Source organism: Geotrypetes seraphini, chromosome 18, assembly GCF_902459505.1.
Source record: "Geotrypetes seraphini chromosome 18, aGeoSer1.1, whole genome shotgun sequence".
Lineage (NCBI taxonomy): Eukaryota > Metazoa > Chordata > Amphibia > Gymnophiona > Dermophiidae > Geotrypetes > Geotrypetes seraphini.
Window position 1 is genome coordinate 10,281,591 of NC_047101.1, and position 14,750 is coordinate 10,296,340.

The 14,750-nt window shown below is 45.3% G+C and overlaps 1 protein-coding gene across 7 annotated transcripts in view; it reads left to right on the forward strand.

The window, feature by feature from the left end:
* The first annotated feature begins 432 nt into the window (after positions 1-432).
* Positions 433-14,750, forward strand: part of TCF7 (transcription factor 7) — a 145,505-nt gene continuing 131,187 nt past the window's right edge. For all 7 annotated transcript variants that reach the window (XM_033927314.1, XM_033927315.1, XM_033927316.1 and 4 more), the window contains exons 1-3: positions 433-734; positions 824-890; positions 2,603-2,709. In XM_033927314.1, coding sequence (XP_033783205.1) covers positions 546-734; positions 824-890; positions 2,603-2,709 — 363 coding nt within the window. In that variant the 5' untranslated portion in view covers positions 433-545. The remainder of the gene's footprint in view (positions 735-823; positions 891-2,602; positions 2,710-14,750) is intronic.

Consider the following 14,750-nt stretch of genomic DNA (forward strand, 5'->3'; position numbering starts at 1 on the left):
AAATGGATAATAGAAACGGGGACTACGCCGATCTCTCAGACTTCCCAAAACGGGCACAAACTAAGCCTGCCGTTTTGTATGTTACACACACGGGCCAGAGGCAGATCGAAGCGCCCCGTTTGCAAAGCGGCTTCGATCCGTTTCACCAGCCGTGCGAGCACCGGAGCCTGAGAGGCTTGGTGGGGGGGGGGGGGGAGGGGGGAAGACTGCGGCTTTCGGCCTCGGCTAGAGGCGTGGCTGTCTCTTGAAGACCCCGCCCACCCCTCAGCCCAGCTGTCAATCATGCGGCCGCTCGCCTTTGATCTCCCGTGCCTTCGCCCGGTCCCAGCGATTCACTCTCCTGCGCTCCGCTCCTTTGCACCGAAATTCGGCCCCTTCGTGCCGAACTTTAGCGCCACTTTTAGCGCGCCCGCTGCACCCTTGCCTCCGGGGGAGGGAGTCTAGCCAACGTGCCCGAGCCCTGGAGCCTCGTCGCGCTGGTTCCCCGGAGATCTTGCGAGCAGCAGCCCGGAACCCTTCGGCAGCCGTTCCAAGGCCGAAGAGCTATGCCCCAGCTGAGCGGCGCGGGAGGGGATGACCTGGGCGCCACCGACGAGCTGATCTCCTTCAAGGACGAGGGCGATCAGGAGGAGAAGACCCGGGAGAACGCCTTCACCGAGGGCGACCTGGCCGATCTCAAGTCCTCCCTGGTCAACGAGTCCGAGATCGGGCAGAACCCGGCCGCGGACCCCGAGGTGAGGCTCGGGGGGTAAAGCGGGGAGTCCCGATACCAGGCAGGGCAACGCACCAGCTCCTCTTACGGCTGATTTCTTTTCTCCTACAGGCGATCAGGTGTGTGCAAGATGCTGCCCGGCTGTACCAGCAGAAGCAAGCGGACCGCATGGACGACGGTGAGTTGCCGAAACTTTGTGAAAGTTCAGCCGAAAATGCCTCCGAGTGGCTGGGGAGAGAGCAGATGCCACGGTCTAAACCTTAATTAAGAAGCCCGAGCTCTCCTTGGGTCAGCAAATGGCTGTAGCCAGTGGTCTCTCAAGCCCTTTGCAGGGCCACCACATTTTGGGATTTGTAGGTACTTGGAGGGCCGCAGAAAAAAAATAGTTAATGTCTTATTAAAGAAGTGACAATTTTGCATGAGGTGAAGAACTATAGTTTATAAATCTTTCCTTTTGGCTAACGGTCTCTTTTACAAAGCCGCACTAATGGCCCCGAAGCCCGTAGAGATTTAAAGGGCTTCGGGGCAGCCGCTCGCGTGGCTTTGTAAAAGAGGTCGTAATAATATTGTCATTTATAGCTAACGAGACGTATGATCAAGAAACTGTTTTATTTTACTTTTGCGATTATGATAAACATACCGAGGGCCTCAAAATAGTATCTGGCGGGCCGCATGTGGCCCCTGGGCCGCGAGATTGAGACCCCTGGATAGAACCCTACGTTGCTGCATGCAAGAAAGCTGTTATACGAACCGCTTTCTGCCCCAAATATCATTATTCTGCAAAGATGTACGTTTTCTGCATCCTGTTGTACTCTTTGCTCAGAATATTGTAGGTCTTACCTTTTGTTCCTGGTCGTCCAGCGTTTAAATGTCTTTGGCTATTCTAACTATCCCTAAAGAGGTCAAGCAAGGTCGAGTTTGAACCCTGTAGTCCAGTTATGACTATTGCACACCGCTTAAAAGTTTGATTAGGTGCTATAAGAAATTTTAAATAAACTTGACATTTTCAGAATAAGAGCCTTTATCTGCCGTCATTTTTCTCCGTTTGCCCCCCCCTCCCCCCCTTTAAAGAGAGTCCTTCCCCGTGGCAGGGTTTGCTCAGCACTAACCCTACCACAGGCGCAAAGGTGATGCCAGGAAACGTTCACGCACTTGTTGCATCCTTTAGCGCTAAGCTAAAGAGGTTGGTTCCTGTTTATTTGGGTGAGGACGGGCGGCCAAAAGCTGGATCAGGGGTAAACAGCATTCGTCCTTAGTGCTGAAATATTTCTCTAACCCTACGATACCGAGAGAGAATACTTGGGAGAACCGCACTAGGGAACCGGTGTCGTTGCCCTCTTGCCCCGTACAGCGCCGTGTCGAGGTTAAGGGCGTTCTTAGTTCTAGTCAACAGAACGAGAAGTAAACTTGAAACTGGATATTAGTTTTGCTCGGAAAGCAGCAGGTCTGTGTAAAGGAATAAACTTGGAACAGGAAAAAAAACGTTGCTTAAGGGTGGAAGAGAATCAAGCCTCTTAGTCAATCCGTGTCTTTTAAGCTTACCCAACTCTGGAACGACCTTCCACTTCGTTTAAGAAGTTCTGGTTCCCTTCCTTTTTTTTTTTTTTTTCGTAAGTCTTTGAAAACCATTCTGTTCACTAAACATTTTGGAAACTAATCTTTCCGATAACTCTCTATATTCCTTTACTGGCTTAACTTAAATCGTTGTAAACCGAGTCAAGCTTTGCTGGACTGAAGTCTCAGTATACAAAACTAAGTTTTAGATTAGAAGAGAAAATGGCCCACGACAAAACATCTATTTCATAAGGCAATGATTGTATTTGGAAGGGGGGAAAAAAAAAGTCTGGTGGGCAAGGTAATAAGTGTTTTTCTCTCTCTTTTTTTAACCAGGTATAAAGATTCAGGATTCAGGGATGTACAGAGGATCAGCCTACCCTGGATACCCCTTCCTGATGCTTTCGGAGTCGTACCTTCCAAACACATCCGTGTCTTCCTTGGTGAGTCCCTCTTTTCTGAACCATTCGTTCGATCCTTCAGCTGTAAGTAAACTGTCAAAGCACATAGAAAGTGTTGTAAGGAAGTAATAAGTGAAATAAATGGTGACCCAGAGGAGTTGTAGCCATCAATAACCTGGAACCCTTTCCCAAAACAACACAGACGTAACAGTCTCTGCCTGCTTTGAAGAACTAGATTCCTGGTCATTTAAATTCACTAGAAAATTATAAACAACGTGGTTACCCTTAAGTCGAATCTTTGCATTGGCAGGTCCATTCAGTGTGTTTGCAGCACGTTAACGAGATTTAGTATGGTCTGATCTGATAAGTTAATTTCTAAAGCCAGGACTTTTAAAACAAACCTCACAGGCTGCCTTTCTCATAACAGGCGAGGGAGTGTTTGAAGAAAGTCCCTTTGAAAGAAACTCCCTTGTATGATTTTGTTTCCTAACGTAAAAAGAATAAAGCTTTGGCATACCGCAAAAGCTACATTTAAAATCTGAGCTTAGTAAATTGTCACGTCCTGAGCTCTCCATTTCTTTAGCACTCCATCACAGAAACCTGCCTGGTGTTCATGTATATATATTTTTTTATTCTTCATCTAATGTGCATAATTGAAATGGCGGGTGCCTATTTAACCCTTCCCGCAATGCATGCTTTTTAATCAGAGTAATTGCTTAATTTAGAAGTTGATCTGGTGAGTGCACTTTGATGTAACATTTCTCTAGCATTGGCTCTCCTGAAACTTTTTTTTAAGTTCTCGTCTGCACCCTCCTTCTGCAAAGGGAGCTATTTGTTTTAATTTAATCCCAATTGGTTGATAAACTAATATATTTCCTGTAAGGGAAAAAAATCTGTCTGTTAAACAACCTCAAAAGCTAAAACAAAAAAATGCAGATTTGGAACCCATCTTTTGGGTTATTCTTTTTCTTACAGGAAAAAGTGTACGTCAAGGTTACTGCATCCAAGTTATAGACATTAGTCCATGAATTGATTAGAATTCATTTCATCGATTACTGGTAAATATCAGAGGACAAATCAAGAATGAAAGCATCTCAGAATATACTATTTCTGTAGAAAATCTAAAGCGTTAAAGGCTTGAATCATGACCCTTCTTTGTGGGCTCTGGGTGACTAATGTGGTTAGGGGAGAAGGGAAACTCCAAATAAAAGATATCTGGCCCCAAAACCATCGTTGAAACCTTTAAAAAAAATGATTTTGAGTGGATCAGGAAAAGGTCCTTCGCAGTTTCCTTACCAGTCTACCCCATATGTTTGCAAACGCTGATTCGTTCGCCCTGTAGCAGAAGTGTGGTCACTCTCATGTGACTTATCTGATCATTTGTTTTATGTTCACGTAATTATTAGTGCATTCAACTTTACTGCATAGGAGAGCCCGAGAGTCTCGTCTCGATGGGCGGCTGTAACGCGGGGATGGAGGGCCCGCGCAGCCTCCCATGGAGACGAGCGCTCCGCGCGAGGGGGGGGGGGGGAGGTGTAGGCGAGCAGGAGGCAGCTTAGTGTTAGGCGGGTTTGAAGTTCCCGCCGCGGGGCTGCCTCCTGATAGGAGAGAGGAGTCGGGGCGGGCTTTTGCTTTTTGGCTTTTGTTTGTTTGTTTGGTTGGTTTGTGTGTGTGTTTTGAGATTTAAAAGAGATTTCCTGCGTAATGTTGATATTTGTCAGATTTGCACATACGTGGCCTGCTTTCCTTTTCGTGGTATGTGTCTCAGCCCGGTGGGGGGGGGGAAGTATCCAAAGGAGCACCCAGAGTTTACTTTTAAACATGTTTATTGACGACATTGCAAACTGTACAACCAGAATGACCAATATAATAATATGCAGTAATAATACAGAAGAAGCGAACTATCGGTTGTATAATATGACCATGACAAGATATCTATCATCATTTTTAGACACATACAATAACAGCAGGATCTGGATATGCCCAGTTGACCCTTGCCCACCCCTCCTACCATCCTCAAGACCCCCCTCCCCCATCAGTACTAACATAACAAAAAGTTTCCCGAGCTACCAGCATTAACATAACATTAATAATATTTGGCCCCCCGACCCTGCCATGCCAGCAAGGGCCTGGGGGGCTGCCATGTGCCTCCATGCCCCTTTAACCAGGATCACTAGACCTCCGGGTACAGTGTCCTGTCGGCCCCTCCCCCGCTCATCTCCCGATGAGCCCCAGTAGCTCGGGATAACTGCCGTCCCGAGCTACTCTGCAACGCCCCTACAGGGTGAGTGGGCAGGAAAAGCCACCTCGGAGGACCCAGGGAGATGTTGGGTCCTCTGAGGTCGCAGCTTTTATCACTTCACCCCAGCCATTAGCCCCGCGCCCCTCATCCAGGAAAAATCCCACCAACTAATAGCTTCCCTCAATGAAGGACAATGCGGGCCTGCCAGCCCCATGTTAGCGTTACCCATTGAGACGGACTCTCCTTTATAACAACAAATCCTCTTTACTTCCCTATCCCGGTGCTAAGTCCACTCTTTTAAAAAAAAAAAAAGGAAAAAAAAAATAGGGTATATCATTCCAAGGCCCTGTGTTCTTATGAGCCTTGGAGATCACTGTCTAACTCTCCCCTCCCCACACCCCTTGTTCTGGTCTATATGGGAACCTTATATCATTGTTCTTCCTGCCCACGTTAGGAGTTTGGTTCTTGCCCAAGCAAACTTATTGACCACGCTCTTTTTACAATTGAGATTTGATAAAGCTATCCACTTCCGCATAAAATTTGTAGATGGGAAGGGTGTGAGGTAGGGGGTTGGGGGAATTTGGGATGCTAAAGGTGGTGTAGATGGATATTATACTGGCGTGGTTCGAAGAGCACCCAGAGTTTAAATGTGACAGATCCAGTTTCCTGAAGTAGGGAAATTTATATGCTTATCTATCTGAAATGATAGGAACCAGAGAGGATGCATCTCTACTGAGTAGACAGGATAGGCCAGTTGCTTATTTGGCATCACTATGGACTCTTTTTATTGAGGTGTGCTAACAGATTTACTGTGCGCCAAGGATTGGCATGTGATAAATGCCACACAGCCCATTGTATACCTCTGGGCTGCATGGCAATTAACGCACATTAATTTGTTACCACACCTTGGCAAATGTGCCCCCCCCCCCCCCCCCATGCTACCGATGAGATGAGGTGAACCTGATGTGGAGGGTTGGGGAGTAAGACCATGGAAATGACGGGCCCTGTTCATCTCCCATCCTCCACTCTGGAACCTCTATCAGAATTCTTGACTCTTGAAGTTGGCAAATCAGGCCACATGAGACTTACAAGGCAGATGTCAAATCGGAGCAAGAAAGAGTAGGTAGAAGATGAACACTGGCTTCTGTACATGTGGCATGACCTATCTGAGGGGTCTGATAAGTGAAGCTTCATTACCCATCGCCCTTCTTGACTTTAAGAGAAGAGCGACTAAGATGGTTAAGGGGTTGGAGGAGCTGCCGTACGGTGACAGATTAGAGAAACTGGGCCTCTTCTCCCTTGAACAGAGGAGATTGAGAGGAGACATGATCGAAACATTCAAGATACTGAAGGGGATAGAATTAGTAGATAAGGACAGGTTGTTCACCCTCTCCAAGGTAGGGAGAATGAGAGGGCACTCTTTAAAGTTGAAAGGGGATAGATTCCGTACAAACGTAAGGAAGTTCTTCTTCACCCAGAGAGTGGTGGAAAACTGGAACGCTCTTCCGGAGGCTGTCATAGGGGAAAACACCCTTCAGGGATTCAAGACAAAGTAGATAAAGACAGGTTGTTCAACCTCTCCAAGGTAGGGAGAACGAGAGGGCACTCTTTAAAGTTGAAAGGGGATAGATTCTGTACAAACGTAAGGAAGTTCTTCTTCACCCAGAGAGTGGTGGAAAACTGGAACGCTCTCCCGGAAGCTGTCATAGGGGAAAACACCCTCCAGGGATTCAAGACTAAGTTAGACAAGTTCCTACTGAACAAGGACGTACGCTGGTAGGGCTAGTCTCAGTTAGGGCACCGGTCTTTGACCAAAAGGGCCGCCAAGTGAGCAGACTGCTGGGCACGATGGACCACTGGTCTGACCCAGCAGCGGCATCTCTTATGTTCTTATGTTCACTAGCCCACATTCTCATTTGAAATTCTATGGGAAGAAGAGAGAGGGTGTGATTTTTGAATTTTTTTTCTCAATTATAACTCAAGGCAAGTTAAATTCAGGTACAGTAAATATTTTCCTGTTCCCAAAGGGTTAAATTCAGTAAAAGTGCTGGGATTGCATTCTATAAAGGGCCCCAGATGCCAAGTGCCCTTTGTACGACAGCGCTTAATGCCAATTCCTGTGTCCAGGCGCACAAGTTGAACATGCAATCCCAGAATTCAATAACATCCTGCTTAAATAGGAACATCCCTGAACTGTCCATGCTGCTTCTTGGCCATGCTCATGTTTCGGTTGCATGCAAGATTGTTTTAGCATGCCACTATACAGCATAGCACATCCAGATAATTGGCTTGTTAAGGGATTATTTTGTGTGCACATTTCTAGATTGTACCCCAAAATTTGGCATGCAAATGTTAGCAATCTTTATAGAATCGGGGAGGGGGGTAAGTTTGTACTTGAGGATTAATGTACTTGCCCAAGATCAACTTGAGTATGGAATTCCTTTTACTGTATAGGAGGAAAGGCTAAAGAGGTTGGGACTCTTCAGCTTTGAGAAAAGTTGGCGGAAGGGAGATATGGTAGAAGATTATAAAATCAATGAGTGGCATGAATAAATGGAGGTAACATAAGAACTTAAAAATAGCCTTCCTGGGTCAAACCAATGGGCCATCAAGCCCAATAGCCTGTTCTCACAGTGGACAATCCAGGTCACTAGTGCCTGGCCAAAACCCAAAGAATAGTAACATAGTAGATGATGGCAGATAAAGACCCGAATGGTCCATCCAGTCTGCCCAACCTGGTTCAATTTAAATTTTTTAAATTTTTTCTTCATAGTTATTTCTGGACAAGAATCCAAAGCTCTACCTGGTACTATGCTTGGGTTCCAACTGCCGAAATCTCCATCAAAACCTACTCCAGCCCATCTACACCCTCCCAGCCATTGAAGCCCTCTCCAGCCCATCCTACCCCCCCCCCCCCAAACCTCAAAGAATAGCAAGATTCCAGAACCCCAAAGAGTGTAATGTTCCATGCAGAATCCACAAAGGGTAGCAACATTCCATGGTACCGATCCAGGGCAAGCAGTGGCTTCCCCCATGTCTTTCCCAATAACAGACTATGGACTTTTCCTCCAGGAACTTGTCCAAACCTTTCTTAAAACCAGCTACGCTATCCATTCTTACCACAACCTCTGGCCTGGAGTGGCCTAGTGGTAGAGCTGGGATCAAATCCCAGTGCTGCTTTCTGTGACCCTGGGCAAGTCACCCAATTCTCCATTGTCCCTGGTACAAAAATAAGTACCTGTAAATATGTAAACCACTTTGAATGTGTAAGCACAAAAAAGCAGCATACAGGTCCCTTTACTCTTCTGAAAAAAACACAGACGAGGGGATACTAGGCTAGATGAACCTTTAGCAACTCTTATGTTCTTATGTCAAGAAACAGCAGTGGGATTTGAACCAAGCTTCCCTTGTTCTCAGCCTGCTGCTTTAACCATGAGGTTGCTCCTCCCAGTGGTGTAGCGAGGATAAGAGGCACCCCTTCCTTGTCTCCCTACCTCCATACTTCTAGTTGTATACCACCGTGACCAACAACTTCAGCATGCTCCTTGCGACCACGTCCTCTCCCTCTGATGTCACATCCTCAGTGCAGCACCCAGAAGTGACATCAGCAGGAGCCAATGCGGTTGCAAGGAGCACGTTGAAGTTGTTACTCTTGGCAGTGAATGACTAGAGGTATGGGGGAAGGGGTGCCGGTGTCCCCATTGTGATGGCGCCTGGGACCCCCTCTCCCCCTCTTATTATGCCACTGACGTCTCCTCTGTAGGAGTTCTGAAGGCTTAGCTTAGGAGTAAGAACACGCGTACCATCAAACAAGCCAACCCTATAAAGCAATAATCTCTTGCAGCTCATGGGCAGAAGGTTTTACAGCTACATGCTGATGACTCAGAAGAATAGGTAAGAGTTCAATCTGTTAGCCTTGGTAAGATTCCTCAGCTCTCCTCTTATATTCTAAGTGTTCCTTATAATGCTCAATAGTTGGCCATCTCATAAGAACCTTTCTTGGCCTACTCCTTGCTCTTTGGATAGACAGCCGATAAAGGCCTGCATGGTCTATCTAGTCACCCAACAAGGCAGCCAGAGTTGCCAATTCATGCAGGCTAAACCCTCGATGCCCATAATATATTATAAAGAAAGAAAATAATCTGTTTGGAAAAGCATTTATAAGAATATTTAAGAAGTTATTATAGTGAAGACTGATGACGATTGGACATGTAAAGCTGAAAGACGGACAGCTTTATTGAGTGAGTCTTAAGTGGTGTCGCTGAGTGATAAGTGTTCTTTTGAAAATATCCAACGATTTTTTTGAATGTGCTTAAGTTGTATATTGAAGAGTTGTTGCCGAAACTGTGAAGACTGTTTAAAGTGTGATCATTTAAGTTTTGCATTGGTTCCATCTTCTTTTTATATAGGGATCCTCTGTGTTTATCCCATGTGAATTTGAATTCAGTCACTGTTTTTTCCTACTGCCGAGAGCGAATCCCAGGCATCCGTCACCCTCTCTGTCAAAGAGTATTTCCTGATGTTACTTCTTTGTCTACCATCCAATAATATCAATTCATGTCCTCTAGTTCTACCACTTACCCATTTTTGAAAAAAAGATCAGTTTCTATGTTATTACCTTTCAAATATTTAAACACACTTATATATTCCCTATCCTTCCTTTCCTAGTCTAAGGTGTATTTATTCAGGTCTTCAAGTCTGTTTTCATATATCTTTTGGCCCAAACCCATACCATTATTGTTGCCTTCCTCTGATTACCTTCAAGTCTTTTTATGTTCTTAGTGAGATGCGGCCTCCAGAACTGTACACAATGTTCCAAGTTGGACTTCTCCAATGACTTGTACCTTCTGGCTTTGGCCAACCCTTGGTCATCGCTTGAGGCAAGTCTCTTTCAATTGAAAGAAAACGCTAGAATGAGGGGGCATGGGATGAAGTTAAGAGGTGATAGACTCAGGAGTAATCTAAAGAAATACATTTTATACAAAAAGGGTGCTAGTTGCGTGGAATAGTCTCCTGAAAGAGGTGGTGAAGACTAAGACTGTGTTTGAATTAATGAAAGCATGGGACAAGCACGTGGGATCTCTTAGGAAAAGAAGGAGATAATGGATGCCGTGGATGGACAGACTGGATGGGCTATTTGGCCTTTATCTGCCATCATGTTACAATGTTTCTATAACCATAAAGTTCTACGACATCACAATGCAGGTATAAAGAGCCTTGGCCAATAGGGAGAGGAGGAGATAGTGGATGCTGTGAATAGGCCATTTGGCCTTTATCTGCCATCATGTTTCTATGAATGATCCAGCTAATTTCTAAATGAGACCTTTTTATATTCTCTAGTAGTGATCCTTGTTCCTGGCCCAGTAGAGAGTTTAGACCTGTCTTCATGGCTTTGCACATAGATATAGCAGATGGAATTGTTCATTCCCTGCAATCTTTGCGTTCCTCTAATTAGGTCTGCATTTCATGTCAAGTTTGCAGATATAACGCAGTTGGTTCTGAACCAGATGGATGTTTGTAGAGTTTTCTAGTAGTGATTTCAGCCTCTTGCACTGGTGGCTGTTGTGCAGCCAAAGCCTTTTAAATCCCTATGGACTTTAGGGCAGCTACCGTAGCGGCCTGTGCTATCGGACTTTGTAAAAGAGGGGTTAAATTATTAGCCGATAGGCTGAGCAATTGTTTTCTGCCAGAAATGTTTTGAAGTCTCAAAAATTTTGGGCAATCGAGAACTTACAGGGTCAACAGCCCGAGTCAACAATTGAGGTAAGTAGCTTAAAATTTGCACGTCATAAAATTATGGAAAAAAACTGCTTAAAAGGCGCTTCCTTCCCGACAACGCGTAGGAAGCCAATGTATTTCTTTTTGTTTTGGTCTTGGGGTTATATGTGGCTGCTTTCTTCAGTGCTCAAATTTATGCAACTCCGCAAAAATGCAAAACAAAGAAAACAAAAAAACCCCTAACAAAACAACAAGGGATGGGAGACCAGCACCCCCTCTGGCCATTTCCCCTTTATTAGATTATAGAATTACTAGTGTTTAAGCCCGTTACATTAACGGGTGCTAGTAAAGCCTCCTTCCCTCACTTGTCCCCAAATTTTCAGCCCCAGCTCCAAACCCAAACTTGGATCAGTGACCGCACAGGCTGAGAAACAGGAGAGCATTTAAAGACCCGCGGCTTCCCCCCTCCTCACAGCGAGGCGAGAAGCAAAGGGGGCCGCGCACCGTACCTGTGTTCAGCGGGCCGACGAAAGCTTCCAGCCACGGGGCGCTTTCTTGCGTTCAGCGACCCGCCTTCGGGCCCGCGCTGAGAGCCATGGCCAGCTCGTGCCTGGACTCTAAGGCGCAACGTCAGCCTCCACCCCCCCGGGTCCACTGCGGGAAGATTCGAGACACTCCTCCGGCAACGCCTGGTAGGAAGGACTGAGAGCCGCTGCCACCGCCGCAGAATCCAGCCATGGAAGGCAATCGAGTCGGCCAGGACGCATGCAGGGAGAGAGCTTGCCTGCGCTTCTCCAGCGGTTGGTGAGTGAGGGCAGGAGAAGGGGAGTGGCCAGAGTGTTCCCTGCCGCCATGTTCTAAAATGGAATCCGGCCACAGATCAGAAAACACAGCGGCAGGAAACACGAAACCCTAAGTGCGCATGCGCGCTTAGAGTTTTATTATTTATGATACTTATAAGAAAGTTTATTTGGTATAAAAATGAGCCGCAGTTTCGTTTATTGGTGAGATACATAATTCAATATACCTGAGCAAATTAAAGATTTATTAAATGAACACACCACCAACTGGACCACCGCCATATCAGCAAGTAGGTCAATAAAGCAAATCAAACAGGTAATATGCACTGCCATTAACAGCAAGAGCAAATACATATAGTCCCAGAACCTACTGAACTGAATTTATGTGCTTTAAGACCCCCCACCTCCACCGCCGGGTAAAAATTGAGGCCTGTTCAAAGGACCCCTCTTGAATTCACCCTTGCTTGGGTACCCCCAAAAGCTGTGACAACAGAAATAAATTAACCATATCGTTTTGGGACAGTTAGGGAATTTCCAAGTACCTATCTTATTTATTTAGTTTTTATTTATTGTATCTTTAATGCATCATTTTTGTAAACCGCTTAGAAACCTCACGGTTATTAGCGGTATATAAGAATTAAATTAAATTTAAATTAAATTAAATTAAATTAAGTTTCTGAACTAGAACTGTGGGTGGGCAGACAGGAAAATCGGGACACCCTCTGAGGGGCAGGAAGGAAAATTTTCCCCGACCTCCAGAGGGGTCTTCCATAAAAGCCCCTGCCTTAGCCTCACCTCAAACACTCCTATTGGAGAAACCCACCAGTTACCTTCAAACTATTTTTTTTTTTTTTTAATCCAATTTTGAGTCAGGCTGGCCCCACTTTGCCAGAATTCAAGCACTAACAAACTCCCCCCCCCCCCCCAAGGAGCCCTTCATACATCAGATGTGCTGTTCACACATATACCCCATCCCCCATTTTAACAATGGGCTTACATCACGATAGGAGTGTGTGTACTGAGAATCTCTGGGCCGAAACAGAGCATTAGCAGACCGTACTAGCACACAGCTGAGGGCAGGAGCAGCCAGCACTGAATTATTTGTTCTGGAAGAGAAGTGAAAACTTTAGCATTTCTTTACAGACTTTCCTTATCATTTTAATTCAGCAATCGCAACTGTGCTGACTGGTTCTGGGGGTGCAGAGCTGTGTTAACGGTGTGTGCGCTTTCCAGCTCAATATATAGCAGGGGCGGACAACCTAAGGCCCGTGGGCCATTTGCGGCCTACCATTGAATTTTATGCTGCTCATGAGACCATAGGGAGTGAACTACAACAGCCTGCAAAAACATCATTAAGCAGGGGGGGGGGGGTTTGTCAGTGGAACCATTGAAAGATAGATACAACAGTGAGACAAGGCTTGTTCGACAGTGTTAGCAACTGTTGGGAAACATAAGAACATAAGCATTGCCTCTGTCGGGTCAGACCAGGGGTCCATCGTGCCCGGCAGTCCGCTCCCGTGGCGGCCCCCCAGATCCATGACCTGTAAGTATTCCCTACCTAACCTAAAACGTCCATACCCTGTTCGCTTAATGTCCTGTAAGGTAAATCTCTATCTGTACCCCGTTATCCCCTTCGCTTCCAGGAAGTCATCCAGTCCCTTTTTGAACCCCAGAATTGTACTCTGTCTTATCACCACTCCGGGAAGCGCGTTCCAGGTGTCTACCACCCGTTGAGTGAAGAAGAACTTCCTTGCATTCGTTATGAATCTGTCTCCTCTCAGTTTTTCCGGACGACCTCTTGTTTTTGTTGTCCCCGCTAGTCTGAAGAATCTGTCCCTCTCCACCTTCTCTATGCCTTTCATGATTTTATAAGTCTCTATCATGTCCCCTCTCAGTCTCCGCTTTTCCAGGGTAAAGAGCCCCAGCTTGTCCAACCGTTCGGCATATGAAAGGTTCTCCATGCCCTTTATCATCCTCGACAGAAATATACGGTAACGGACCTTTCTGATAATAATTCACAGTATGTTTATTCAGTGAACGCATTGAATTTTGTGGGGAGTGAATTGTATGGCACACTTTGTTAATGTTCCATGTGAGTATGGATACCGGACGTTCAGATTTCCCCGGACCTATTCAGGGGTCCAGACGGCTTTTCAAAACCCAGAATTTTGTCCAGGTTTTGAGAGCCTAATAAACTCTTTCATTTTTCTCAATAGTTTTTACGTAGTAATAATAATAATAATAACTTTATTCTTGTATACCGCATTACCATGGAAGTTCTATGCGGTTAACAGATGAAGAGACTGTACATTTACAGCGAAGTTACATTTTCGGCGACGCTGCATTTACAGTGAAGTTAATTTTTACAGCTAGGTTACATTTGCAATGAAGTTACATTTGCTGTAAGTTACATACAGCGATATTACATACAGCAGTGTTACATACGGCGGTGATACATACTGCAGTGTTCGATAAGGCAAAGCAGAGGTATTTAGTACGGGGAGTAATGAAGAAGGGATAATTGGTTAGATTGAGTGATCCATTTTGTTAAGTCATTCAGTGCCTCCAGAAGATCCCAGACTTGCCAGTTTGAATCTTGGAGTTCAACCACAAGGATTGATAAGTGGACTTCTCTACTGGAATATCTGTTAAGTGTTAATAAATTTCAAGGTTTTCCAGGTGTCAAATAAAATACTATTGTCCTTAACATTTTTGGGTAACTTGATACTCAACACATGAAACAACCATAATGGTTGCCACTCTTAAGTACATGGAGATGTTCCATGAGCTCAGGAAGGATCCACTACATACCCTGACGCAGTATATAGGCCTGATGGTACTTATACAAGTTTGGAAAATTTACCCCACCCACAATTGGCTTTTGTAAAGATTCTAAAGCAATACGAGCAATTTTACCCAGCCAGAATACTATTCAATTTCTTATATAAGGACCCGTATGAGGAAAGTTTAAAGAGGTTAGGGCTCTTCAGCTTGGAAGAGAGACAGCTGAGGGGGTGGATATGATTGAGGTCTACCAAATCCTAAAAGTGAATCGATTTTCCACCCTTTCAATAGGTACAAAGATCAGGAGACACTCAATGAAATTACATGAAAGCAAATAAGAGGAAATATTTTTTTCACAAAGAATAGTTAAGCTCTGGAACTTGTTGCCAGGGAATGTGATAGCAGCAGTTAGCGTAGCTGGGTTTAAAAAAAAGGATTGGACAAGTTCCTGGAGGAAAAGTCTATAGTCTTCTATTGAGACAGACTTGGAGGAAGTTACTGCTTGCCTTGGGACCAGTAGCATGGAATGTTGCTGCTAT